This window comes from Squalius cephalus (genome assembly GCF_949319135.1).
Source record: "Squalius cephalus genome assembly, chromosome: 17".
Classification (NCBI taxonomy): domain Eukaryota; kingdom Metazoa; phylum Chordata; class Actinopteri; order Cypriniformes; family Leuciscidae; genus Squalius; species Squalius cephalus.
The window spans coordinates 9,880,035-9,907,729 of record NC_137138.1 but is presented as its reverse complement, the minus strand read 5'-3'; the positions used below and the strand labels follow the sequence as shown (position 1 = coordinate 9,907,729).

Sequence of the window (27,695 nt, the reverse complement as noted above, 5' to 3'; positions counted from 1 at the left end):
CTAGTTGTGGTCTGGAACTGACATGGCACAAATTTATTGGCACAGAAATGTTATTTCTAAATATTTTTGTCAAAATGCAAACATTATGTGTTCGTTTGAAGAAATATCTAAAATTAACTGAAACATATATGTAGCAATTTAAGTATGCACAGGAGTGTGTGTTGTATGTGTGATGTAATTTATCTTGTTGTGTGTCATTTACAGTGTGACAGTTTCTCATAAAAACACTTCCTTTCAACATTTTCATATGACAATCTAGCAGTCCAGGCAACATGAGCTGAATTCAAATTTCACATGCCCTGAAATCAGGTATAATTGTTCCTCTAGAGAACAAACCACATTCATTGACCCAAGGAATGAGAAAAACATACTGTGCATACACCTGTCAGTTTAAAAAGGCTAAAACCTAAAGTAGTAGAAGTCAGCAGATAGTAAACAGAGGATATCTGCGGTATGTACCAGAAGAATTTGACATAGTTAGAAACAAATCTGTCTAAATCTCTTGATATGAAAACTAGAAAATGAGTGTTTTGTTCAAATCAAACAGCTGACAGTTACACATAACATATTTCACATTCTCAAATGTGCATTTTCATATCAAGTACGAATATTACAATCAACATTTGGCAAATTGCATAATTCCATATGCATATAGCTTCTGACAGATTCACATTAAAGTGCTAGGTAAGTGATCTCTCTTACTGGGGAGTTTCCATAGGTCATATAAGTAAACATTTACAGTAATCTGTCCTTATTTGTACAGCTTTTGTTGATGTTTCTCAACTCCAGAACTTGGGAACGGGCCAGTTTTGCCATCTAACCAATAGGTGTATACGAAACTGCAGCACCAGCGTTGAAAATAAAGGGGCACACTTGGGGTTTTCTCATGTAAAAGATCTCTGGGGTTGTCTGTGGGGATGACACACAGAGATGGTTTTGCATGAGATGTCAAGTGCTAGTTGGATGAAAAAACTTGGCCCCTTGATGCACCCTTCAGACTGAAGTTGAGAACGACTGCGTAAGAACTTTAAAGAGGAAGAACTGTTTGTACTAGTTGAGTTTGAAGGAGAGTTTGCATGTGCAATTAGTCACATCTTCATTCTAAAATTTTAATTATATCTCTTTTCTGTGATATGTGGAGGGGTATACAAAATATTTCTGTTGTCCCTAATCCTTGAGGGACAATTTTGCATGCAAATTACATGCAGAGGGATGATAGAATTAATATGAAAGACAATGATATTTGAAACAGCACAGTTTATGTGCTTGATTGGCTGACATTTTGCTTTATAGATTATATAGACAAAGAATAAAAAAACAATGAACAGAATGCAAGTAAAACAATAAAATGTTTTAAAGAAGATAAATAGTCATATGTATATGATGAATATAATTAATCTTATACGTACTACAGCTAGTTAATTCATTAAATAGCGGCCTTAGAATCGGCCTTGCGACATGAAAAGTTTTGCTCTTTGTTCTAAATTATACTGTACAATACTTAAACCACTAAATCAACATAGGAATAACCACTAATAAGAAATATTTCTACATAATCAGAAAGAATGTATAGAGAAGAAGTTCTGGTGGATGGAATGATGATGATAGTGTATACTAAGTTTAGCTTCAAGCTGAATGTGTTTATGTGTTTATATGGTCTGTGTGTTGGCAGCGTTCCAGTGCATTGCAGTGTCATGCCATTCCTTTCAGTCCACCATCAAGTTCCAACATTGGATCTCCATAAAGGTGAAGTGGCTCAGTAGTTCTCGTTCGTGATGGATCCATTGTGCAAAACCTAGAGGAGTGGTACTACAACGCTCCTCTCTAGTTCCATTTTGTTTTTCTCTAAAGAATGAACATGTCTTTATGTTAAACTCTCCCTCTCTCTCTCTGCCTCACACCACCGTGCTGACAGACGGGTCGGACAAGTTGAGTTGGCCCGTAATGTCTGTGGGTGGGAATTGCTGTAGAAAGAGAGAGAAGGTAGAAAACACACAGGATAGAGAGCATTAGTGCGACTGTTACCTTTCATCTTCCCCAAAATCCCAGAAAGATATTTCCTTCTTTACCCCTAAGGCAGCACGTAGCATACAAATCAGAAACAAGGACTCAATTATTGAATGCTTAAGATGTCATCATAATGCATTTTGCTCAATTTTGGCTTGAAAACATTTTAAAGGCTATGTTTCGCAATTGAACGCAACACTTAAATATTTTATAACCATCCAAGGAGGTTTATAAAAATTTTAAACAATGTGGGAGAAGTGTTCTTCTAGCTATCCTGCTGCCTTAGGAGGTTTTTAGAATAATATTCAAAGAAGAGGAAGCAGGTTCTCTGCTGTGAGATTGTTTTTAGGTCACCTAATAACCTTTGTGTTTATTTATATCAGCAGTATTAGGTCAAAAGTCAAAATGTATTTGGACACTTGCGATATACCTAGTTAAATATATATGAATGGCATTGCATTACATAATTTAAATATAATGTAAACCAGCTGTAATATAAACCAACTGACATCTGCAAACCAGTGATGCCAACCAATGACCTTTGCCAAGCTATTTTTACAATAGCTTTTAACCCAGTTGGCTCAATGTGGCTTCTAGTGGATATATAGTATCAGTTCCCCTCACGTTCAGACTAACGTCCTAGCGGAGTAAACAAACACAGTTGTAGTTTATCTGGACATAGTTGGTTCAATTGTTGACAACCAGAAATGGTCCAAATACTTTTTGTCTTTGTTTCGAACAGTGTTACATTTGTTTTATTTATAATTTAAAACCTAAAAAAATGAATAAAAATACATACCAGGTGCCTTCATGCAGTATTTTGTTGTCTAATGCAATGACATTAATACATATTTAAATTTGGCTTAAATGTCTAAATACTTTTTGGCCACTGTATATTTATATCTATAATATATTTCATTTTCATTCAGTTGCAGTTCCTGTTTCCTCATCTCAAGCTTAGATGTGTTAGAAGGGCAACAAGCTGTTTTCTCACATGGGCATCTGCAGTGTCGAGTTGGCAAAACACTCAATGGCATGCAGGTGCCCAGTCAGAAGGCAATTTCCACAACAAAAAAATTTTTGCTTTCAATTTCCATTTTTGTAAGCTATAAAATGTCTCTCAGTGAGGCTTGCCATGTTGCAACTGCAAGGACATTTTGATTAAGCAAAGTGTTTTGATCTAACCGTATTATTTAATTCTTATTTATTTTTAATTCTGTTCCTTGCTGTGGCACACTGTGAAACTGAGGCACAGAGAGCTTTTTTTGGTTAAGATGTAAGTGACACACGTTTTGCAGTCTGCTAATCAAGACTGACTAAATGTGAAGAGAATATAATATGTACACACCTAAGGAATACATTTACATTAAAAAAATGCATATATTGATGGAAAAGCAGCAGCGAAGACTTTCAGATTGCTATACATTTTAAAAAATAACAAAATTGTTCTGCAAAAACCAAGGACACATGCAATGTTTGGGTGTAAGTTTTTAAATAAGCAGTTATGCATATTAATTATGCATTTAAAATGTACCATACTAATTATAGCATGTGTCCTCTTTTATAGCTTACTGTTTTTTATTGCAATGGCATTGCCAATAATTAAGCATAAAAGCTCAAAATATGATGCAACAACTCTATCTTAAGGCAAGCTAAATCTTAAGGCAAAGGTTCTCATTGTCAAAATCATCATTGTCGTATTGCAGAATAGATGTATTCAGCAATACTTCTGATGACACCGGGAGGCTTTTTCAGTATTTTTTTTTTCTTCGTTGGTGTTGCATCAAGAATGCCCTTAGCACGCCTTAGAGAGAATGAGAGAGTTCTTGTTATGTTCACTCAGAAGGCTTGCTGTTGGCACTTCCAAATCAAGCCCACAGTGCCCCCTGGTGAGAGACAGTGAATCAGCAAAAGAGACAAAAAGTGTGTGTATCATCACTACCACAAATAAATGCAACTACTTCTACTAAGGCAACCAAAACACACGTCTCTACTTCTACGACAGATATATTGCATGCTTGCAGAGGAAGAGAGAGGCTGTGTAGCATGTACATCATGTGGGGGACGTCGACAGTTATAAATCCATATAAATCCACTTATATAGAAAGAGAGGCGACACTGATATCAAAAAATAAAAGGATGAATTAAACACTGTGGATGGTTACTCTGTTTTTCTCTTTTCACCTGGATTGCTGTGCCTTCTCTTCACCGTTCACCACCCCACCCCACTTTCCCCATTCTCTTAAACATTCAAAAGGGGAAAAAATAACATAATTCCTAAACAAAATGTGAGAAAAATTGCAATTTAGTGCTAAAGAAAAAAACAAACAGAAAATAGATTTAGTCTAGTATTTAGTATAAATACCAATTCATAGTATAAGGATCCATTGTTTAGAACTGTATCAATAACGGGAAAGGTTTAACCATGGCAGCACATTCATTTATTATTTTAAGTTATTTAAAAAGATAGTAATATTAATTATTATGTAGTGATTAATTTATCATAGTTTTGTGGTTAGCACTATATTCCAAATCTTCTAAAGCCACACAATTTTGTGTGAGGATCAGATGGAAATTTGAGCCATTATTCGCTGAATTTTTTTTTCATAGCTCTCAAATTTAATTCACGCCTACATTCAACCTTGCTCGTCACACCAGGCTTTATGTCATTGATATCAAACGACATTAGTTTAGCATGTCTTGTGACTTATTTATAAGACTTGGAATATAGCACATAAATCGTTTTTTTTTTTATCCCTTTTAAAGCTGCTATTATTGAATGGAGAAAAGCAATTTAGGCATTCCTCTAAACATCTCCTTTTGTGTTCCATGGAAGAAAGAAAATCATACAGATTTGGTGAAACATGAGGGTGAGTAAATGATGACAGAATCTTCATTTTAAATTCTCATTCCTTGAAATAAACCTTGTTAGGACCTTAAACAAAACAGTTGTGCAAAAGAAAATCATTGTTAATTGATGATTCCAAACTCTGAAAGGGAAGTTCCACTGTAAAAAAAAAAAACGTTATTCCGCATGGCATCGGTTGCTCTGATCAAACACCACAACACGAAAGCATGCCGTCGGGGAAACAAACATTGCAAGATTTGACTGTTCATGATATCAATCACGTCAGGCAGGTTTGCGGACAAGAAACACAAATACGCACAACATCCCACCAAAAAGAGGCACACACGTCCACCCGCACTAACACACGCTTCCACATCCAGAGGTTGCAAAAGGGAGAGAAGCAGCCCAGAAACATCAGGAATTGTGCAGCGCCCCCTCCTCTTGGAACAGCTCTTAGGTTAGAACTTTTTCCCTGATTCTGACATCATTGGGTTTTAAAAACCTTTTCAGCTTAACTCTTAAGGATGGCTATGCTCTTAAATCCTAACTGACAGATGGGGTCTGGATGGTGACTCGATGACTGACTGACAGACACGTGGCCGTGGCGCCAGGAATGGAGGAATAACCAGAGAGAAATGCGGCTCTCTTGGTTTCAGACATGACATGTCATTTAAGACAGGAGAAAGTAGATACAGAGAGAGGAGCGGAAGAATAGGACGAGAGAAAGACAGACGAAGAAAGAGGAAGAGAGACCGGTCGAGTAAAAAGAGATGCCATTCCTTAACCTCCTTACCGTGTCTTTGGAGGACCTACGTCTCTTGATGCTGGAGGCCAGGTTGGTACTGATGGACCTAAAAGAGGGTTTCGTTTTTGGGTCGCTGTCTGCTCTACCACTTTTCCTATCCTAAAATAAATATACGTAGAACAATTATTCATGTTCTCTGGCTGGTTTTCAACTGCCAAAACCACATCCCTTAATTCCCCGTTGATTAACTATCTTAAACCCAACAATCTATAAATGTGAATGGAAGTCAGGCTTGTTTGACATAAAGAGAATTGGTAGAATGCAACAGATTTGGTTGCAAAGAGTGGCAGGAATTTCAAATGATCTTCCTTGGCATCTGTTTTGTGCTGTTTCATAAATACTTGCTGTTAACAGGTTATGGTTTTAGGCACAGAAGAAGATTAGGACCTTTTTGACCCTTCCCTCCCACTGTCCAACAAAGGTGCCCCACACGGCTACTCTCTGGCCTCTACAAATGGTACTAAGGTAATGCACAAGACTGGGTGTGTTTGTGTAAGAAAAGGTCGAATTAAGGTATTCTTACATCCTGAGTCTCTACAGAGGAAGAGGGCTGCATTGGGGAGGAAAAAAGAAAAATAAATAAATATTTATCCACTTGCTTTAAAGATCATATGACTTTAAGATCCATAAGCAGAAGCAGAAGGCAGCAAAATGAGCTTGCTGAGGAAATAATGACATCAAAGCCAAGCAGTCTGTAATATCACAAAACAAAACAACACTCTTATAGGGAAGTACAGCAACCAATAAAATGCCAAAAGAGCACAGGATATGAAATAATACTGATCAATACATGAATACTTATAAGAACCCTCTTTTAGCGTTATACTTTTTGTAGGGTATAACGGAAATTCACACCACACACACTGCATCAGGTTATCGGAGAGTTGGGAGAAGCGCGGTGTGAATTTCATTTAGACTCATGCAGAGGGCGGTAGGAGCAAGTGTATGGGTAAAGTAAGCAAAATATGGACAAGCATACAGTTGACTTCGGCTGATGGAAGACTCTCAGGATCATCTTCACCTTTGTTTTGGACCTTTAAAATGAAAATCATTCGACCCCTGCTACCAATTAAAAATCTCCCACTTTGGGACTTACCACTATGTCGTTGCGGTCTAAGAACAATGCGAAACACACTGTTGTGTGTCCTGCATCAATTTGATGCTTTTCACTAAGAAAAAAAGAAGAAGCAGCAAAAAGCCCCATTTGGCTGTTGTCAGAGCACTGTCTGTGCATTAGCATGCTGGACCAATGTAGACCACCGGCACAGTGAGACGCATAACTGGCTGCAAGCCTCGACATAGTATCTCATGAGAGCACATTTACGCTTCATTTAGTTTCGCATCGTCCTTTTTTTCAGTGTTTCCTTTTTGTTTTCTCATTTTCCTGAAGGCAGTGCACTTCTGAATGGGCTCTGCTCCAAGAAACAACCATTAACCATTGAATTGTGGGCAGCATGTTTTTGATATTTCTGTGCTTTTAAGATGACAACAGAACAGCCCAGTGGACAAAACTGCAAATTGGGCAGGTTATTCAGAAGTGCAGTGTGTGTGTTACACGCAGATCCCTGTATGAAGGTACAGTACACAGAAGTGCAAATGTGGTATTTGGATATGAACATTCATATTGAAGTACACACACAAAACATTTATAACATTTACACACGCAAGCTCTCAAAGATATCTCCTTCAAAAAGTTGTGTAAATTCTTATGCAGAAAGGAATAGCTGACAAAACCAATTCTAATACGCCTCTGTTAATGATCCATACAAACTAACTTTAGTGATAGCTTAATATTAACCCTTCACTTTTATCAGGCATAGATCATCTAGGCTCCAAATATATATATATATTTTTTGTCCTAGCTAGTTTATGCACGCTTGACCTTTCTGTATAAGAGCCTACATGCATGTACATACAGAGACGATTATACGTGTGAGGCAGATGACAGACATTGATAGTAAATTGACCTGTTCACAAAGACAAGAGACTGTGATCTTACCTTTCACTGCCACTGCTGTTTATTCTATTGCAGCAGTTCTGACCTTTTGTCACTCTGAATAAAGAAGCAGCTTGAGGCTCTCACAGCCTCAATGTACTTCTGCCCAGTCCCCATCCCACTGGCCCACCCCTCACCAAATATCACAGTCTCACTGGGAAGACCTCCCAGGACTTCCCACTAGAAGACATTGGCCTCAAAGGACACACAGGTGAGCAAGAGTTTGTAGCAGACATTTCGAATGGACTGTGTTAGACTATAGCATGGATTTATGCTGGATAAGGCTTTTGAAATATTGGCTTCTATAATATGTTTTATGTCAACTCTTGCACTATATTTAATGGTATAGGCTGGGATATCTGTTGCTAATGATGACAATTAGTGCTCTGTCCTGTTTTCTTAATAGCGGTCTGTTCTCTTTAGTATAGCTTGATGACGTACGCTAATAGTATACTTAATCAACATTAACTGTTTAATATTGTACACATTAATTTTGCAGTCTACATTATCTTCAGGGATTTTTATTTGATCTAACTTTAATACGCAAAGTGGTTTGAAGCATTTAAGTGGTTCATGCCATGAAAGCAGCTTCATATTTCAATGAACTAAGCATATCAGCAAATTTTAAATATACTAATTCGCTTAGCAAGGATGACGTGGCAACAAGACGGATCAGCTTGTTTTACATACTAAAGATGGAGTCCCAGCCGCACCCACAGCTTGACTCCCTGAGCTCTCCTTATTGTCCTGTTGGTACAGATAAGAAGAAGGAGGCTGATTGAACCAGGGCAGCCTAGACAATCTTAGACCAGCCATGAAAATGGGAAAGAGGGAAGTTTTTCTTTGTTGGCCCTTTTAGAAGTCTAGGAACACGCAATGTAAGTAAGATCGTCCACCTTTGGTCACGACACCAAACAGTGCCATCATAGATCAGTTTAAAAGTGCAACCAAGGATTTGTTTTTTGCAAAGTTATGTATGAAAAACTTGTGAACTAAAGCCCTTGTACAAAAAGTAGTTCTTATGTAAAAGTCTGTTGGGAGGTCATTCCCTCATGTTCAACCTTCTTTTTACAGCTTGTGTTGTAGGAGAGAGCTGCCTTACCTGTAGGTTCTTCCTCCAAACGTTGACGGCCGCAAAGGCTAGCTGCATCTGCTTCCTGCGGGCGTCTTTATGGCGCTTGTATGCAATTTCGATAAAGATGAGGAAGATCCCTGCTGCAATGCCCCCAGCAACTAGCATGAAGACACCTGTGAATGAGAGGGATGAAGGAGACTGTCAGACGATTAACGGAGACACAGTACTCTTCGAATCAACCCATAGAGGAGCTGGAGGGGATGGAGCCTCTGTGTGATGGAATCCTACATGTATTGCCCATATATACTTAGGGTCTGCTGCTGAAAACCATGCAAAATGGATGGATGTTAAAGGTTAATGAGTTTGTTACAAATGTGAACACCAACATAGGTGAGCATAAAACAACAACTAAAAGCATTGGACAAAAAAAGGCCCCAATACATTACCTACTGTACCTTTTTTGTCCAATCTCTTTTAGGTTTCTCTGTACCTTAAATGGACCATACCTGCCATATTCTCAAAGGTGAGTGTGGCTGGGGCATTGCTCCTTGAGTCACACTCCTGGTATCTCACCCAGGTTTTATCTAGGTCCTCCATGAAGCCATTCTCATGGGAACTGCAAGGGGTGGTGGAGAGCAGGAAGAGAAGTTCTAAAGTTACTAAGTTGCTTTTGGGAGAAAGTACCGATAAATCCCACAAAGTAACCACTAGCACAAACACTTATATGTTCAAGCACACAGAATACAGAGCAGGGATGGAAGAGGGGAAATACACAGAGAGAGATGATTAAGTGTCCAGTGATGAGATTTTATACAACATAAAACTATACAGAAGCATATAATATGCTGCTTCGGCTGGGACAGACCTGAGAATAGCCAGGGACACATTCTGTTTCCAGGGGCTGTCCTTGCGCATGCCTATGCCAAAGCCCGAACGGAAAAACAGCTCTCCCGTGGTCACCAGGTCGCACTTCTGCGAGGCTTCAAACTCCAGCACCGCAGAGTCCCAGATGAAAGCATGCAGCTTGCTGTGGGGGCAGGGGGAAGGGAGGAGGACGGGAAGGGTGGGGGGTTACGGTGCAACAGTACAGTGAGAAACAACACACTCGAGGCACCCGCCCCCACCCACCCCTCTTGTGCAACTTGTGTTACCAGAAAACTAGACTGCAACCTCATAGGCAAATGAAATCCAATGCCGGACGAGTGGAGCTTTGTCCCCCATTGGATTCCCTCAATGACGTTTTTGCTGAAAACCTGAAAAAGTTGTTCTTTAGCTTATTGTTAATATATGTTATGTGTGGCACATAGCCGGGCCTCTTGTGAGAAGGGATATGGGCCAGGGTCACAGGTTAGTGCAGCAAGTTCTGGCACTGATTTATATACCTGAGACCTACAGGCCCAGGACCCTCAACACCGTGTGACTGACTGACTGACCGTGAGGCCAGATCTGCTGGTGTCTACCCAGCAGGGACTCACTTGTCCCGAACAGCCTGGATGGCTTCAGCGGCGCTCTCATAGTTGTGCTTCTCCATGTGGCGGTACATGGTGCTCAGCTCAACTTGTCGCCGGAAGTAAATATCCACCGAACTCTGCTTTACTGTGGCATAGATGAACTTGTCTGATGGGTTCCTTAGCTGGAAAAAATGCAAACTTACTGTATACATCTTAGAAAGCTTTACTTTGGTACTTCAAGTGCTTAGAGAAACATACCCTTGGGTCATTGATGCCGGTGATGCGCTCCTCAGGCCGGTCCAACACCAGGAAGGCAGCCAGGTTGGCAGTATAAGATGCTACTATAATCATAGCAAAGCCAGCCCACACCATTCCCAAAATTCTTGCTGAAAAGCTTCGTGGGGCACCTGGACAACATGTAAGTAGTCAAACATATGTCAAATAAAATTGATTTGTTTAATTTCACATGACCAGAAGCAAAGTTTGACTTTCACAACACCTTCTCCTATTCCAGAGTTCAACAAGACGCCCCAGGAAAACCACATAGCTGAAGATAAGGTGAGGGCATCCTCTTCTTCTTCTTCACTGTTTACTTTAAACCTTCCAAATGGGCTGGAAAAACCAGGTGAAACAGTGAACATGATCAGAAAGAAAATAGGTAAAAGAAACACATAAGTAGGCTTGAACCAAATTTTCCAGTATCCCAATGAGAACCAATTTCTGGTTTCTGGTTCACTTAGCACTTGCCAGTACCATAGAGAGAATTATAAAAGCCGTGGAAGCAAAGCAAAGAGACAGAGAGAAGACAGGAAAAGACAGAAAGAGAGGGAAAAGAGAACAGGCTCACATAGTGCAGCCACTCAACCTTCCCCACCTCCATGGCGACACTAACAATGAAACGTGTTCAGCACTCTCATGTACTGTTGAGACATCCTGAAACAAAGGTGCTACATGATCCCAGTGAGTGAAACAAACTACCTAAAAAGACAGAACAAACAACACACACACACACAGCACCCTATGAACACACATGGAACAGCTAGCAACACTCTCAACCCAATGTCTTGTTGTACCTGAACCGGTCTAGTAGGTAAAGCATCACCGCCACCACATGTACCGATAGACCCACCAGTAGCCACAATGTGCTCTGAAATGGCTGCATAAACGAGTCCAGTGTACTACGAGGAATTTCCTGAAACACACATTGCATGGCCACTTACATACATTTAGCACATTCCATTCACTCAACACCTGCTCTGGTAGGTACCAGCAATACGGTAACGAGACTAGCAAGTGGTGACTAGCAATGCTGCTATTTTCAACAGTGTTATACTGACGATCTGTAATGAAAACACAGATAGTGTGTGGCAGTTTGATTGTACCTTTTTCACAAGGATAGTCAGTCCCTGGTATTTAAAAGGCTTGGAGAATTCTATGTACTGGGCTCGTTCGTTGTTGATTGTCAAGGGAGCAACAATCATATCAGCAAGGCCACCCAGGAGCTCACCCATCATGCCGTTCCATTCCTTCTTGTTACTGTTATTTACCTATGCCACCGAATGATAAATAGAAAGCAAAATTATTTGTTGTGTGAATTTTTCATATGATAATCAGGTTGCTTATGCTTGACAAAATAGGAAAGTATACTTACTCTTTCCTGTGTTCCAAATTTTCCATCTGCCACCAGGTGTACTTCATAAGTGAAGTTCATGGTCATTGCCAATTTGATCAGAAGGTCAACGCAAAATCCGTAGCAACATTGGGGAACAATTGGGCGTCCTGTAACCAAACCAGAAAAAGTCAAATTTCATTCCATCTGATAAAGTTACATGAGGAAAATCTATATTTTGAAAGCCCACCACTCTTACTCCACTCACCCCAATGCACTCAGTTATTCAGAGATTGTCTTTCTCTTTTAGATAGCAGTGCTCTCAACTGTTAGACAGCATTGAGGTCTGATCAGTTCCATTTCCAAATACAGCTTTCGCTCTGCTACTCAGCCAGTCATAGATTGTTTTACAATTATAACTGAATAAAATATTAACAAGCTTTGCGAATAAATTTTGTCAATTCATCTATGGTACTGGCTGAATTAAAGTGAAGTAGCCGCAACTCTTGTGGTCAGAATGACTCAATAGCCAGATGGGAGCATCTAAAAGAAGTACAATCCTTCCATACTGACTTTCACACTTTACCTGTAGCTTATCTAGACTACAACACAAGGCATACCCACAGCTTGCACTATACGCAAAGCAGAATGCTACGATGGAAGCCCAAGCAACACACAAACATAGTTTGCAAACATCCAGCACATGCACACACATTTTGCATCAAGCAGAAATAGTCACACACTCACAATGTAAAATACACACACACACACACACACACACACACACACACACACACACACACACACACACACACACACACACACACACACACACACACACACACACACAAAATCGGCTTTAAAACAGACTTTCACACAAACTCACATGCCCACAGTCAAGTCACACTTGCTACATTCATACATATATAAATACCTGCTGCATATATATGTATGTATGTACAGTATGTATCTCCAGACGGCGGATGTAGAAAAGCACAGTGACAATATAAACGTCCCTGATGGGTTACCTGGGATGGTCTCATTTGGTCCAGTGCAGATCACCTTTTTAATTAAGACTCCATTAGGTGTGTACTCTTCCTTGCAGGTCCCTTCCAGCGTAGTTGGCTTCACATACACAAAGGGTTCCTGATGAATGGTCACTATCTGCAAAAGATGGATGCGATTTTGTTCAGTTTTCCCCAAAACATTTTTGGACATTTTTGATAAAAAAAGTGAACTCCGTACCTTTAATCGAGTAGACATCTGGAATCCTCTCGGTCTCTCTGTTTCACCTCCAGGCCAAATGATCTTCCTCTGCTTATTCATCACCACCTAATGAAGATAGTTATAGTTGATAATTAACATGTTTATAGTCATAATCATAATCTTTGTTCAATCCTCTAATCTAAAATAATTTGCCTATATAGATTCCAAAAGTGCCATTACAGAGTTTTTTGTATGTCTCACAGGAACTAATGCATGATTCAGGACCCATGTCATGAAATTATAAATTAAACACTGTGAAAGAAGACTTGTACTTGTGTTCCATTGTAAATGCCGACTTGAATCAGTCTGCTCTTCTGGTAGTTGAGAATGCTGTAATGAGCGTATTTTCTGTCTCCGTCGTCATTGAACTCAACGCGTCCTGTTAGACCCTCTGGGTACTTAGAAGACATCAATACCCTGTGAAGTGCAGCCAGAATTGACATGTGAGTAACTTTTTGTATATGGATGTGATGCATGAAAAATTCCATAGATGAAATATCATGTGATGTGACAGCGCATTAGATCACTCTGAACATCTGCCTGTGGTTGTCAAAACCCATCAAAGAATGAGGCGGATGCCCCCTCAAGTTGTACATTGAGGAAAATAATAACAAATCCTAGAAAATCAAATAAACAGGTCAGCTGCATGCATGATCTTTAGTAGAACTGACCTTTTAAAGAGTGGCCCGGTCTTCCAGATGTTGGTATTGCCCACGCAGCCCCTTGGAGGTTCTGTGATGTTCTCTTTCTCAAAGAGCTCTTGGATTGACTGGGCTACGACGGCAACGGCATCGCTGATGTGTGCCGACTCATTCTTGCCGTTGATGAGCTGGAGGCCAATCAGCCCTATGTGTTGACGTCAAAAATGAAGCAGTGAGCTGTTCACCCTTGACATTTATGAACCCTTTCCAATGCAAAAAACCCATAGGGTCGCCCTTTGAGCCAGCATGGGGAAATGACTCTCAAATCAGATGTCATATCATGTTTTGTCAAATTTTTTCCACTGGTAGATTGAGCCAATTAGAGTCAGCATGTAAAATTAATAGTTTTGTCCTTCACAGGTATATTACACAGGTATATAGACATTTTGCCCAAAATGCAAGCTTTGACCCTTGAGGTTGGATTGACTGAACTAATCCCACTAACGCCACCTACTCCCAAACGGTGGTAAGTCCTGTCCAATTAGTGAGACACTAACACACAGTGATTGATGAAATATATTAGAATTAAGGTATACTTCATATTTAAATCCAACTTCAGCTGAGTTTTTGTTTATTGGAGCAGGGTTTGAAAGATCCAGTTCTGTAAGAGATCTCCAAAAGTTTACTGTGAAGACTCAACAAGTGTTTAAGTGTGGACAAAGACAAGAAAAACACTGCCAGGGTAAAAGTGAGCAAGTGTATTGGGAGAAACAACGACAGTAGTGTGAACTGGTGCTCTTCGTGTGGCGGTCAAATTATTTTTTTATTAAATTAATGTACTATATTTTAGTTTGATAATGTTTTTTTTATTTCATATTTTGTATTTTTAAGGGATTTTATGGTAATACGTTTCATTTATGCTGTAGTTATTATCCATTTGTTCACTTTTTATTCCGACTTAAACTGTCATAAATCTTGAATGTTTTTGAGCACAGACTTAAGTTTGGTCTTTTTTTAAAGACGACACATGGCAGATTATTGTTGAAGTGAAAAGAGTTTTAAAAAGTGTACTTAAAAAAGTTATAGAATTTTACATTTATTGTTATGAAAAATGCACAAAAATACTATTTTCAATTTTTATATAAAATATATATTTTCTCAAAACACATTTACTCTAAAAGGTTGATATCTCAAAAAATAAGCTTTCAGTAAGATTTTGTTTGGGCGCAATACCAGAAGTTTCCACTAGATGAAATTCGTTTTCCTTACATTTCGGGTATTTTTGATCGCGAGGATCAAGTGTGACTATTTATTTCAGGACAATTTAACCTTTTCGAATCATGTCTATGATTTTTTTTTGTGTGTTCACTAGCAAATGCCAAAACCTTTACCAAGTTTTGTACCATTCTGATAAAGGATATATATAAAAAAAACATGCCCGCTAAAAAATGTCAGAAGAGCACCAGAGGGTTAAAAAAACATTACTTGTGCAGTGCCTGGGACATAAAAGGCCATTTATAGCTTACCAATACCAGAAACACGTCAAAGGGAGGGTTGGAAAAACACCCTTTATAAATTCACGAAAGCCAGACTATTAATATAATAAACATGATAAAACCACACATTTTCAATTTCAGCAAAAAAAAAAAAAAAAAAAAAAAAAAACACACTTAATGACAATAACATACTTTTGGTACCTTCTTAATTAAACCTCTAGAGGTCAACATGAGTACATGTGAACCAGAGAACGCAACCGTTATGGTGTAAACTAAAGTGACTCGTTTAAAACCTTTAAACACATAAAGTGCTTAAATGTTTAAACGGTTAATTTATATACAAACACACGTACACACACTAACATTCACAACTCGCTTCATCAATAAAACCTCTATAGTCAAAGTTAAAAGAACAACTGAGACAAATGGCTTCTTTTCCTCTGCTTCTGTCTCAGTTATACTGATGTGGGTGTACAGTACGTACCATCAGGGGCCTCGCTCAAAGCTTTACCGGACATCTCACGCTCCCCGACCAGCCATACATAGCCTGAGCCTGTCATGTTCAGGAAGCGTGCTGTTTTGTACACGGCGGCTGCATCTTCCTCACTAAAGGCAGATAGACAGGTTTACAACCGCTGACAGAAATATGAGAAGCTCACTGAAGTATGAAATTGCTTTGTAAACCCATTGTTTTGACTTTTCAGTATTATTTATTTCAAAGTTTTCGAAGGCCTACCCTGCTGAAAAGACCAGCTGGGTAGAACTGTTTTTGTGCTGGTCTTGCTGGTGGGCCAGCATAGCAAAGCTGTGCACCTGCAAAACCTGTCGCTGACATGGATTTTCTGATAAAGTCTTGCTAGTTAAGCTAGTCAGGTTCAGAACAAGTCAAGCTCAAAGGCATTTGTGGCATGTTGATTTGAAAAAATCAAGGATAGAGTGAGGCACAGACAATGGAATTAAATGGGCCAATTTGTTAGTACTCCTCCTAATTTTATAAAAGCACTTACTTGTACATGAACTCATCTATTAAATCTTGTATCCATAAGTATCCCATTTTTATGGCCATTTTAGGGTTTTAGGCAATATATTCTCATAGCAAAAAAGCAGTGTTATTTTAGTATTATTTACTGTATATACATTATAGTTTTAAGTAATATTTTGAATTAGCTTTTATTTTTGGTTTCAGTTTTCATATTCATTTTTATTTCATTTAATTTTATATCAGCTTTTTATTTATTCTCAGTTAGTAATTTTAGTGTTTCAACCTAAACCTATTTCAGTTTAGTTGCCATTTCTAATTTTAATTTAGTTTTTCCATCTCATATTTATATTTTCTTTTCTTTTAGCTTTATTTCAATGAACAAAAATGTTTTTAATAGTTTTAGTTAATTATAAACACCCTACAATGAAGTTGTAAAATGTAATATAACTTGACACAAAAAGGGTTTTAACTTTAGGGTTAACTTTTCTTGTATTGCACCTTGAACATTCCCTTTAGAAACACAAGCAGCCAAAACATATGCTGGTCTATTCAGCAGGGTGACAAGAATAATAAATATGTGGATGACTCATTCTGATTCATTACTCTTTTGCAGGTAATTATACAGTGAAGAGCGAGCTGCAGAGATTTTGGCGGGCTGCTGAGATAACATCATGCGGTAAACCTCTTACCTGGCTGAGAGAATGATCACTCGAGCCTCCAGCTCTTTGGCCTCCAGGAGCAGAGCAGTTAAGTTAGTCTCTTGGTTGAACTGAAGCACTTTCTCGGCCTGAGATTGGGGTACACAATCAGTCAAAGAGGCTATTTACTTCCATAACTGAACCATGCTGCCTCATTTAGCACTTTTGGTTGTTTTGGTTGTTTCTGGGTTTTTTTTTTTTTTTTTTTTTTTGGGAAGAGGGACTGAAAAGGGGGGAAATTATAGAGTTCCAGGAAAACTGCTTCAAAATGAAAAATAAAAGAATAAAAAAGCTTGAAAAAAAAAAAAAAAAAACTTCGGCATTGTCGCATGCAAACTGAGGGTTATCAAGGCTTCAGAGAAAGGACGTGCATGTTAGAGGTTTCGGGGAGTGAGACCGATGCAACCGTAAACTAAAACCAGGTGGAAAGGGGAGTGACAGGTGAGAGGACGTCATTTCCCCAAAGAAAAAGATTTGAGAAAAAAAGAGCAACGAGGGGATGCTGCAATAGGAAGTAGAATCTGAGAGAGTGTTGAGTCCCAAACTATCGGATCTCCACAAAGGAATGGAATTGCTTTTTTTTTTCTTTTTTTTTTTTTCTGAGTCATGCATCATCCTTTATTAAGAAGGAAAAAATGGTAATGAAAGAAGCGGAGCGTTTTAATTTTTTTGAAACGGAAATAATAATCGTTCAAAAGAAATCCATTCTTCATTTAAATCATAAAAAAGGGAAAAGTAACTTCTCAACGTAACAAGAAACACGTGCTACCAAGAGAAGGGCATTTCTGGGTTGGCCGGTGATTGGTTGGGCTGTTTCTAGTAGCTACGTTTAGAGATTTTGGAGGGCGGCGTGCATTGACCATGCAAATATACCTTAGGTCCTCTCTTGTTGTCATAGGACAGTTGGTCTTGGTTTTCATAGTTCCTTTTTTTATTCTGATGAGTAATGTGCACAGAGAAAATATGCAGACACAGAAGAATATTATAAACAGTTGAAAATGGTGGGCAGTAAAGCAACCAACAAATTTTCACTTTTCTGCTCCAAATTTGAATCCCTAACACTGGGACTTGCAAAAAACATCATATACCGTGTGACAAGATCGTAGACCTAAACCAAGAAATGGCAAATTGCAACAACATTACAAACTTAAGGAACCAAGTGGTGCGTTTCCATCAATCCAGATCAACTGCTTGCAGCAGTGTGTGAATGCCTACCGAATTATTCATGTGACGTTACTTTAAATTCAATTAAGATGACAGACTACTGTGACAGGCTGCCAAGTTAACAAATGGCTCAATAATAATGTAGATATTTCTGAGTGCTGTATGATTGCAGAAGCTCACTAAGATGACCTTTTTCTCCTGCACCATCTTGAGTTGCTGTATTTTTTGAGGGCAGTGGTCTCGGGAGGGAAACCCTGGCTCAAACGGTGCCATTTTGCAGTGATATAAATAAACCTCCCCTGCATAGACACACAACACTGCCCAAATACCGCGATAGGCCTGATGTGCTCTCATGCGATTCGCCTTTCAAGCTTCTGAAATTATGCATGACCTATATGTGTGTCGTGGCATTTGCTCATTATGGCACCTCAAAGGAAATTAGAAATGTGAATACACAGTGTCTCTCTATAACTATTAAAAGTGATTATGGTATAAATATTTTCTTAAAGTCTACGCGAATTGAAAACTTTAGCTATTTGGTTATTATCCAGTAACACTTTAGAGGAATAGCTGACATTTCAGAGCAAGTTATTGCATTCTCAATAAAGATTATGATTACAAACATGAGGAAAAATGACCAAAACTACCATGATATCTGGAGCTACAATTTTGCACATAAATTAAAAATACACGGTTAGAAAAATGCTACCTTTAGCTTAGTTTCTTGTATCAGTGATACATCATTGTGCTTAATCTAACCCTAAAGGATGCATATTAATATCAGGTACAAAGATGTATCTTTTAATGTACTCTCCCGGGGACAAAGTGTTGTACCACAATTTTTTTTCCTGAAAGTTTAGAGAGAATGATGTTCTGAATTCTAAAATGGAGTTGCACCTCTAATAAAAAAGAGAGCCTGATAGAAAAGCACATTATACAAGCACCACAAAATGGCTGCAGGTTAAAGAAACTCTGTTCTATAAGTCAATTCAGAAAGCAATTTCAGTAGCAGAGCATAAAAGGCCAAATAAAAGAAACATAAAATAAATTTAACATGTACATTGTTTAAAATATCTGGAATAATGTTTTCCTTGGAACACTTGGTGGGCTTTTTAATGCTCTTATAAAAATGTAAATTCATTCCAGTGTGTACTCTCGACTGCAGCACATATGAAAAGGACCCACTAAAATATGACATGAATTACTGTGATTTTATCTTCACTAAGCCTTAATCAAACATAATTTTGCATTGAAGTAAATCAAAAAGCAGAAGCTTTTCATGCATGATAAATAGCAATGAGTCATTCCTACTAATGACTCAACTACAAAATGTGATAAAAACCTAGGCAAGACAAGGCAAATGGATTTATTTAGCACATCTGTGCTTTAAATTAGCATATTATAGAAGAAGAGAAATAAAGACAAATCAAGTTTAATAATTTACGAACATAAATATGAATGTGAGTATGTTTTAAAAACATACATCTTCCTAATACATATATAATATATATATATATATGTTTTTTTTTTTTTTTTTTTTTTAATACATGTAATATTTTAATATGTTTTCAGGTTGTAGTAAATGGCACAATACATTAAAGGTATTTGTTTAAAAGCTGTGGCAGAAATCACCCATTTACATGGTAAGGTCAATTGCTTTAAAATGAATAATTATATTTATATTAAATATTTAGTCATTACATAAATTTTACTGCTGACGCATTCTGCCCATATTTCATGTCTTTTCTCTAACAGAACAAAGAGTAAGCTGGTGACCACTTGAAAAAAAAAAAATGCATGATGCCTCTGATAATAAGAAGAAGAAATGTTAGAGGAAATTCCAATAAAGCAGCTATGTGGTATTTCAACAGTCTTCCAGCACCAGAAACGTCTCTGTGGGAATGTAGCTCAATTCGCACCATACCTAAATAGTTTCACTGTTAATAATCTCTCGCAGCAATGAGGGCAACAATAATTACCTCAGCGCCGAGCAGGGGGGATGTGGGATGGTGATTTAGCTTTCATCCCCAAGGAAACTGAGTAGAACCTCTGTAAGAGTAAAATTCCCACAATGCACCACTGTATGAAGCAATCACAGCTTGAACCACCTCATGAGACACTGATGATAGACTTATATCTGTGGCTCAAGGCTACAAAAATACCAGTTTATATAGTGTATAAACAAATGGCATAAATATGTAAAGAGTCACTGATGCTTTGCAACGCCCCAGGTTATGGTTTTCATTTTGCTCCTGTTGTGGATAGACACAGGAGTTTTTGACTATGGTCGAAAGCAATATGAAATGAGCAAATAACGCACGTTTAGTCAAATCAGACCACATTAGACATGGCTGACGCTTTTGGTTTTAGAATGTTAGCCAACATTTACAACATGGCATGAGAGATGTGATCACATGACAAAAAAGTAAAACAGTTACGTACATAGAAGACCTTTGCGATTGATACACACACGTCTGCATACAAGCACGCACTGGGAATCCTGGAACTGGAACTGGATCTTACCTTGGTCTCTCTCTCCTCCAGAAGAGTTTCTAGTCTTTTCTGGGCCGCTCTGCCTTCATGGTCGTCACTGACGATTAGAATGATGTGATTCCAACGGAACTCCCGCATCATGTCAAACCACACATGTGCCTGGTGGGAATATGGTGGTACTGTACGCAGGAACGAGAGATGGATGCTCTGGAAGAGGGATAAAGAGATAAGAAAAAAGGTGGGAGACTTTACACTTAAAAATTACATTGTTTTGTATTTTAGTTAAATAATAAAAGGGTGTTTGCTGAACTACAGGCATTTTTTCACTTTGTTAATTTTTTTTTTCCACTCTCTAAATTAGGTACTTAATTTGAAAAATTACTTTGCGACTGCCAAAAATAATATTTTCTATATAGTATGATGAATGTGTGTAGTATGTAATCCTGACGTAATGCATTCGCCATGTTGTCATTGTCATGTGACCTGCCAGCGTCAGTTGCGTCGCTTCACTGCCATTCACAAATCCTCTCCCTCGGCCTCATGGGATAGTAAAGTGTCCATCATATGCACACTTCAGAATCTCGCCAGAAGAAGTAGGTCATCCGGATACTTTTTCCCTACTTTTTATCAGTACTGTGAATTCGGATATATTACTCTTGGCATATTCTGTTTAGTAGGGAATTTTGCGATTTCGGATGCAGCCAGCCAATTATTTTGTTCTTAAATGAATCAGTGTTTTCAAATGAATCTGTTCTGAATCTGAAACCAAGTTTTAACGAAAGTCACTTTTCGTTTTCGCCACCTGCTGGCGTAAGATCCTGCAGAAAGAGTCACTGAAACCCCCATCACTGGTCTACAGAATGGCATGTAAATATCACTTGTGAACAGAATATTTTTTAAACGCACATCATTTCCAATCAAGCTGCAATTTTGTCATTTTTAACTGACAAATTAAACTCGTGATAGTATGAAAAGTGTTTTTCTAACACCCAAAATGATTCATACTGAAAGTGAATAATTAAATTTCTCTCTCAATGCAGCCCACCTTGTCTGAGTAAATGGACATCCTGGTGGTGAGCCCTACTACAGGTATGCGGTAGAACCCGGCGGTGTAGGAGACCGGCGTGGGCGTCAGATGGTCATTAGACTGTGGTGGATGGCTCACCAGGATGGCGTACACCTGCAAACAGGATCACAGAACTGGTTTCAATACAAACTTACTGTCAAGACTGGATCACAGCGGAGTGATAGGTATGACTCATGGATCTGGGCTCATTCTCTGACTAAATCTATAAATCACTTCACAGTCAGGCAGATTGACAATTTGATTGATTGAAGGATCTTTGGTTGGAGCAAGAAAGACAAAGAGGAATTTGCCTATCATATATAAAAGGGAGGCTTTGTTCCAATTGTACTAAAGTTATACACTTCATTTGATTAGTTTTCATCAGCATATACAATACAATACAATACAATATATTTTATTGTCCTCTTAGGGAAATTTGTCTTGGGCTTAGTGTATGCTGCATTTCCAAATCAATCAATCAATCAATCACATATATTTCACCTAAACAATCCATAAAGTGGAGCAGAATATGTAGATGAGCGTCATGTTGCACAGCTAAAAAAGGCCACTGTTATTGCACAAATAACGGCTGCATAAACCATAAGACCAGCAATAAATAACAATAACCAACAGTAATTAAGAATTATAATATAAAGCAACTGCTATTTTTGTTTTTCAATAATATGCTGTATTGAGAAGGAAAAACAACGAGAAAAAAAGGTTTGGCAACATTATGTATTTCCAGAGAGACCCTCCGGCACTGGCTCCATCTGTCATAGAATGTCTCTTCTTCAGAGTGGGCAAAGACATCAGTGAGCCAAAGGCGATACAGACTGAGCGATACAGCAGTTTCGCATGAAAGAATCTCACACAACCAAATTAATTCAGCAATTATCCTGACATTCTGCTAACAAGCCGCACAACCTTACGGCCCCAGATTTGTTGAAGGTATGTACATAATTGAGTGCTGAACACCCATTGGGTTGACCGGGGGAGGTTGGTGTGAATATTAGCGAGAGAATGAGCAAGGCAGAGCGAACAGGACGGGAGGGAGTGATTCATGTTCAGCCCCGTTTTTTTGTTCAGTGCAGTATCCAGCCCTGAGATAGACGATAGACTCCTACCTCAGCACATTTGTAATGACATCACCGGCCCAGAGAGCACTTAAAGCAGAACCGCTTAATGTGATTTTTGCGTGTGCAGGCTTTTAATGAAGCAACGCATCAGGCTGAATTACTCCCACGAGTGTGACAGTAGTTATTCAGTAGTGAAAAAAGTCTCATTTACACTTCATGTAGGACATTGCTACTGCAGTACTTCAAGGTTTCTCCTCTTACACTTCTCAGGCTATAGCATGCTATAAAAAAAACCTCAAAACTGAATGATCCATTTGTATCTATCCATCCATCTTTGTATATCTCAAAAATATTTGAATCTTAACAGTTTATTCATATTTAACTTTAGTATTTATACAGTGTATTTATAGTGAACATTAGCTGTATATCCTCCTCAAAGACATCTTTGCAGATACTGATACTATGTTGACCTCTCCACCCCCATCTTTATTTTTATCAAGCACAGTAATACTCTGTGAAAATAGAAACTCAGTCATTGATTTTTCATGCGTCACCTAGTTTATTTTGCAGCTGCTGCCCTGGGCGATGAGTGTGGATGGAGATAACTGTGGTCATCTCACTCATTTCTGACATCAAAGCTCTGTGGGGTCAGCTACAGTACGTTAACCTTTCCTCCCACTGTGAGTCTATTGACCTGTGTGTATCACCAACTGGCAGGCTGTCCTGTTTAGACATCTAAACGAGTTACGCAGCTTCAATCTACTGCCACAATCCAAAACAAGTTTCGACTGCCCAAGCAATTCTCCACAGGTCAGTGCCTACACTGTAGAAATGTTTTGTTTACTAACCTAGAAAAATGTGCTTCATGTGGGAACATCCGAATTTACAGGTTTTATTCAAGTCAAAAATATTATTGAATATGACTTAACGGTGCTACATTAGGCAACATTTTAAGACATTTTAGCTATTTTAAGGGTTAAAATATGTAGCAATGGATCCTCATGCATAATATCAACTGATATTTTCAGCATTTTTTTCTAAAATGACAAAACACCTCTCAATATGCTGTAAAAAATGTTTGTCTAAAAATAAATAAAACGGTGCTTCATGTGGTAACATTTCAATTAATTTGATTGATTCAAATCAAAAATAGTATTTAATATATCAACTGATTTATATAATTATATAAGTTATATTATATAACAATCAATCATTTTTAAGGGGCAGATGATAGAATTTGTTCCTGCAGGTATTTATTGCTCTTTTTAATTGGCATCAGTATATTTGACGCTCTTTCTAATGCACATATTTTCATATTTAATGCTACACTTTTCTATAACTAAAAAATGCTACTTGTAATGTATAATATCACGCATTTCAAAACACTGTCTTATGAAAGCTAAACAAATTAATTCACTCTGAAGGGTGCATATTGCATGTACATGTTTACCCCTCAGGCAACATTTACAGTCATGTCATTTAAGATTAGATCTTGCCACATGGAGGTTCCACAGTGCGACGATGTTGCTAAAAATCCCACCTGACTGGAAATAAGGTCCTCACACACAGACAGCGCCATCTGAATCGCATTGGCTTTGTGAGTGACAGAGATTGCGGTCAATTTGAATTTATCCCTTCCGTACACCTGGTTCGCCTGGGTGACCGCATCCTTGAACACCTGCTCGTATCTCTTCTGGCTCAGAACGGCCCCGATGTTCACAATCTTGGGCTCGCAGCCGCCCCGCACGCAGGAGCAGGAGAACAACGCAGCCAGCAGTAGCAGACGCATCGTGTGGAGGGCCAGAAGAGCGCACGGAGAGCCCCAGTATCCTCCCCTGTTATCGCTGCCGGAGGCTCGTGTGGGGGCTATTCGGTTGAGGAGATTGAAAGCAATGTCCAGTGTGGCAATTTTTAGAATCCCAGTTGCGAAATGCACACACACTGCGGCGATGTGTTCATGGTGCCCAGTTCATTTAGGCGATGGCATGTGAGAGACCGGCATTCACTGCAGCCTTTTTCTTAATTCCCCCTTGAAGTCAGGCTGCAGACAGGCAGAGCGAGAAAGTCACATACTACATGAAGCCTGGCAGCAGAATTCAGTGATGCGTATCGTATCGTCCTTCTCTTCTCTTTGCGCGTCGGCTGCTGTTGTTCTGCAGCGGAGCTGTCCTTGGTGCTGACAGCTGTGCGCGCACTTTTACGCGCGCCCCCGCACCTCGCGTTGGCGTTGTACTCAAATTAAAACGCTTCGATGTCACAAACAGCCCATGCGTGAAATGAAAAAAGAGGGAGAATTGTTCTTCCATTTGGAGTAAATGCGAATTGTGTGTTTTCATAACAGCATAAACGGGTTTTAGAAAACATATGGTTTTGACAGTCTCGCGTCGACCATTTATAACCCACCGATAGCATTTCCGACCATTTACTTTACAATGTAATGGATCTAATAAGAGTTACTGCTGTATCTTACAAATAGTTGTCAACTGTTGATTTAATGTGAACGCAGAAACGTTATGTTTTTTGCCCCTCTGAAAGACCAAATGAAGCATGTAAAACATCTCATTGATACAGATATCATATTTGGTACAGGGTCTAGTATTATTGTAAATTGCTCTCATATGGTCACACATATGTGAAAAACTAGAGGCCCACTGGTTTCTTCACATTTGGAGATTTCAAATTACATTGAATTAAACTAATTAAAAAAAGTATAAATCTGTTCTTGGATTACTGGATTATATAATGTTACTTTATTGTTTGGTACTTTCCATTGGGTGCAATTGAGCAACTGTTATAACTGTGACCATGAATGATTTTTGTTTTATTGGGCTATCCAGGAAGTAAAATACATCTGAGAACATGTGGAATTAATTTTTTTCCTTATATTCTTTACCAAAACACTGTTTAAGACAAAAAAGTATATATTTAGAAGAGAGGCCCAGATATAAAAATGAAAGTTCTTCAAGGCTCAGCAAAGAAACCTCTCAGCAAGAACGCATTGTAACTGTATTATGAGTATCTTTAAAGCACCCACACATAGATGATTGAATAAAGGTTCTCCTTGACTTTTTGGCTCCTATATTTTTAGATTCTACCATAGACTCCCACCCAAAAAAAGATGGCTAAATGTTACCACCAATGCTCAGAGATGTATTTTAGATCCGATGATCAATTATGTAAGCACGGCATCTATATTTCAACATTTTCAATCATGAAATCACTCGCTCAGTCTCTCAAACCTAGACTTCAAAAGTAATTACATAAAGTAGCAGGTCTGAGAGGTTTTCCAGCTTCCCTGAGCATCCCGGGCTTTAAGTGCTGTCTGTTTTCAAAGGGCATCATGTGCAAAACTTTATTTTTGCTTTATTTTCAGAGATGCATGTTTTAATGCATGTCAAAAAAGTGTAATGCTTGCTTGCGGGAAAAAGGGTAGCCCTCTCTATGCAGGTGCATGTGCCGAGCAGCATTATGCACTGGTAGGCTCATAAGGACAAAAGGGGAAAAAACGGTTACCAAGGAAACAAGCCTCTCTCCTGAAGTGTGAAGTTTCAAAGTATTCACATGTAGGCATTTTGTACGCGCTGGCAACGCAGGGTGTTAATGAGATGAAATGACAGTAGCGCGCAATAAGCATGCATTACGAATCATTGAAACACCTACAATAATGTCGACTTATTATGCAGATTTTCTTGTACACGCATTTGTTTTGTGATTTTTGTCATGCTCCACTCATTGTGATTTGATTTAATTTCCCCGTGTTAGAGAACCTGCAATCGAAACCTTATTAATATTTGATTATCCGTGGGAACTAATCCAGCTTCATGTGAATGTCACAGTCTGATATGAAGAGGGGATTCGTAAATTAGGTCACAATTGATCTAGTTATTCCGCCGACTTTAAATAATGAATCACGCGCCTTAGGGGGCTGCACGTTTTTTTTTATTTTTTTTTATTATTATTATTTTTTATTTTTTAACTATGCATTTGTATTATAAAGTCTCATTTTAGCAGAGAACAATCTTTAGAAATCTAAAAATATATATATTTTTTGGTATTCCATTTATGTTTTTAAAATGGATTAAGAGTGAGTTTAGCCGTGGACGCGCTTGTATTGGCGCGTGCTATACCTCTCAGTCTGAGGTGTTGTAATACTTGGATGTCTCTCGCTTGCTGGGAGTCACACAAAAGGCTGACCAAGCGACAAGGTTCTCGCTGGCCTCGGTCGTGTTCTGCTCCCTCCCTCCTCCCCCCACTCCCACATCTCTGCACATCAATACAGCTGGGCCAGCCTGCACTGCAGCCGTTATATAATGACGCGCTCCTGCTAACACACACATAGAGACGGACCATTTACCAAAGAATAGTCAAGACTAATTAGAAGATGACACACTTCTAATGTGTGTGTGTGTGGTGGGGTGGGGGGTTAAAATGGTTGATGTATAACCTGGGGTCACAACAGGTCTTGTAGAAAAAAAAAAACATAATGTCAAATGATATCTTGAGCATTTAAATAAATGGAACATCTGTGTTTCAGTAAATATTTCTTTAAATAAACACATTTGTATTTTGCTAAAAATATATAGAAATAAATTTGTGCAATGTCAGTAGCAGACCACAGCTAATAGTCTTCTCAAATTGAGCATAATATTATATTTACTATGTTTTTTCATCAAAATGTGCATAAAGTATTTGCTAATGCGGCTCTTAAACGGGGGCGATGACATGCATCATAATGCATAATGTATGAACACAAATTAAGTGTTGGATAAAATTATTGGTACTTAATAATAACAGTATTGCATTTTTTTTAAGTATATTGCTTCAAAAACCCAGGATTATTTATCATATCGCCTGTGTGTGTGTTTTCAGGCTGGTAATGGGTTAAGAAGAAACCTTTCGCTGCTGTTCTGGTGTGTCCTAGATGCCAGCTGAGAACCTACATGATGTGTTTCTCATGTATGTGGTATGTAAATCTATTATTGATGACTGACCCTTTCATCTCTGTCCTTCTATTGCCATAAA

The 27,695-nt window shown here is 38.6% G+C and overlaps 1 protein-coding gene across 10 annotated transcripts; it reads right to left on the bottom strand.

Moving 5' to 3' along the window:
• On the bottom strand, window positions 1–24,918 carry grin1a (glutamate receptor, ionotropic, N-methyl D-aspartate 1a). Of its 10 annotated transcripts, none has more exons than XM_079846782.1 (23): window positions 24,214–24,918; window positions 21,577–21,711; window positions 20,562–20,738; window positions 17,748–17,810; window positions 16,866–16,963; window positions 15,679–15,800; window positions 13,729–13,903; window positions 13,330–13,474; window positions 13,037–13,123; window positions 12,811–12,955; window positions 11,834–11,964; window positions 11,565–11,729; window positions 11,256–11,374; window positions 10,682–10,794; window positions 10,441–10,589; window positions 10,207–10,364; window positions 9,597–9,758; window positions 9,238–9,347; window positions 8,759–8,904; window positions 8,347–8,403; window positions 6,184–6,210; window positions 5,649–5,759; window positions 9–1,964 (listed from the first exon to the last, which is right to left on the bottom strand). In XM_079846782.1, the coding sequence occupies exons 1-23, from the start codon at window positions 24,460–24,462 to the stop codon at window positions 1,896–1,898; spliced, it is 2,913 nt and encodes a 970-aa protein (XP_079702908.1). In that variant the 5' UTR covers window positions 24,463–24,918; the 3' UTR covers window positions 9–1,895. The 10 variants fall into 10 exon arrangements, with proteins under 10 accessions (XP_079702916.1, XP_079702917.1, XP_079702909.1 ...); XM_079846784.1 differs by having other exon boundaries at window positions 11,834–11,961; window positions 12,820–12,955; XM_079846785.1 differs by lacking the exon at window positions 8,347–8,403.
• Window positions 24,919–27,695: the final 2,777 nt, after the last annotated feature.

What these genes read in the sequence shown, in the direction of transcription:
- grin1a (XM_079846782.1), bottom strand. Translation starts at nt 24,462, where the DNA reads ATGCGTCTGCTACTGCTGGCTGCGTTGTTCTCCTGCTCCTGCGTGCGG. An exon ending in ATCCAGGCTGTTCGGGACAA is followed by an intron (nt 9,759 to 10,206) that starts GTGAGTCCCTGC and finishes CTGCCCCCACAG; the next exon opens with CAAGCTGCATGCTTTCATCT. An exon ending in TTTGGAGGAAGAACCTACAG is followed by an intron (nt 8,404 to 8,758) that starts GTAAGGCAGCTC and finishes CTGTACCAACAG; the next exon opens with GACAATAAGGAGAGCTCAGG.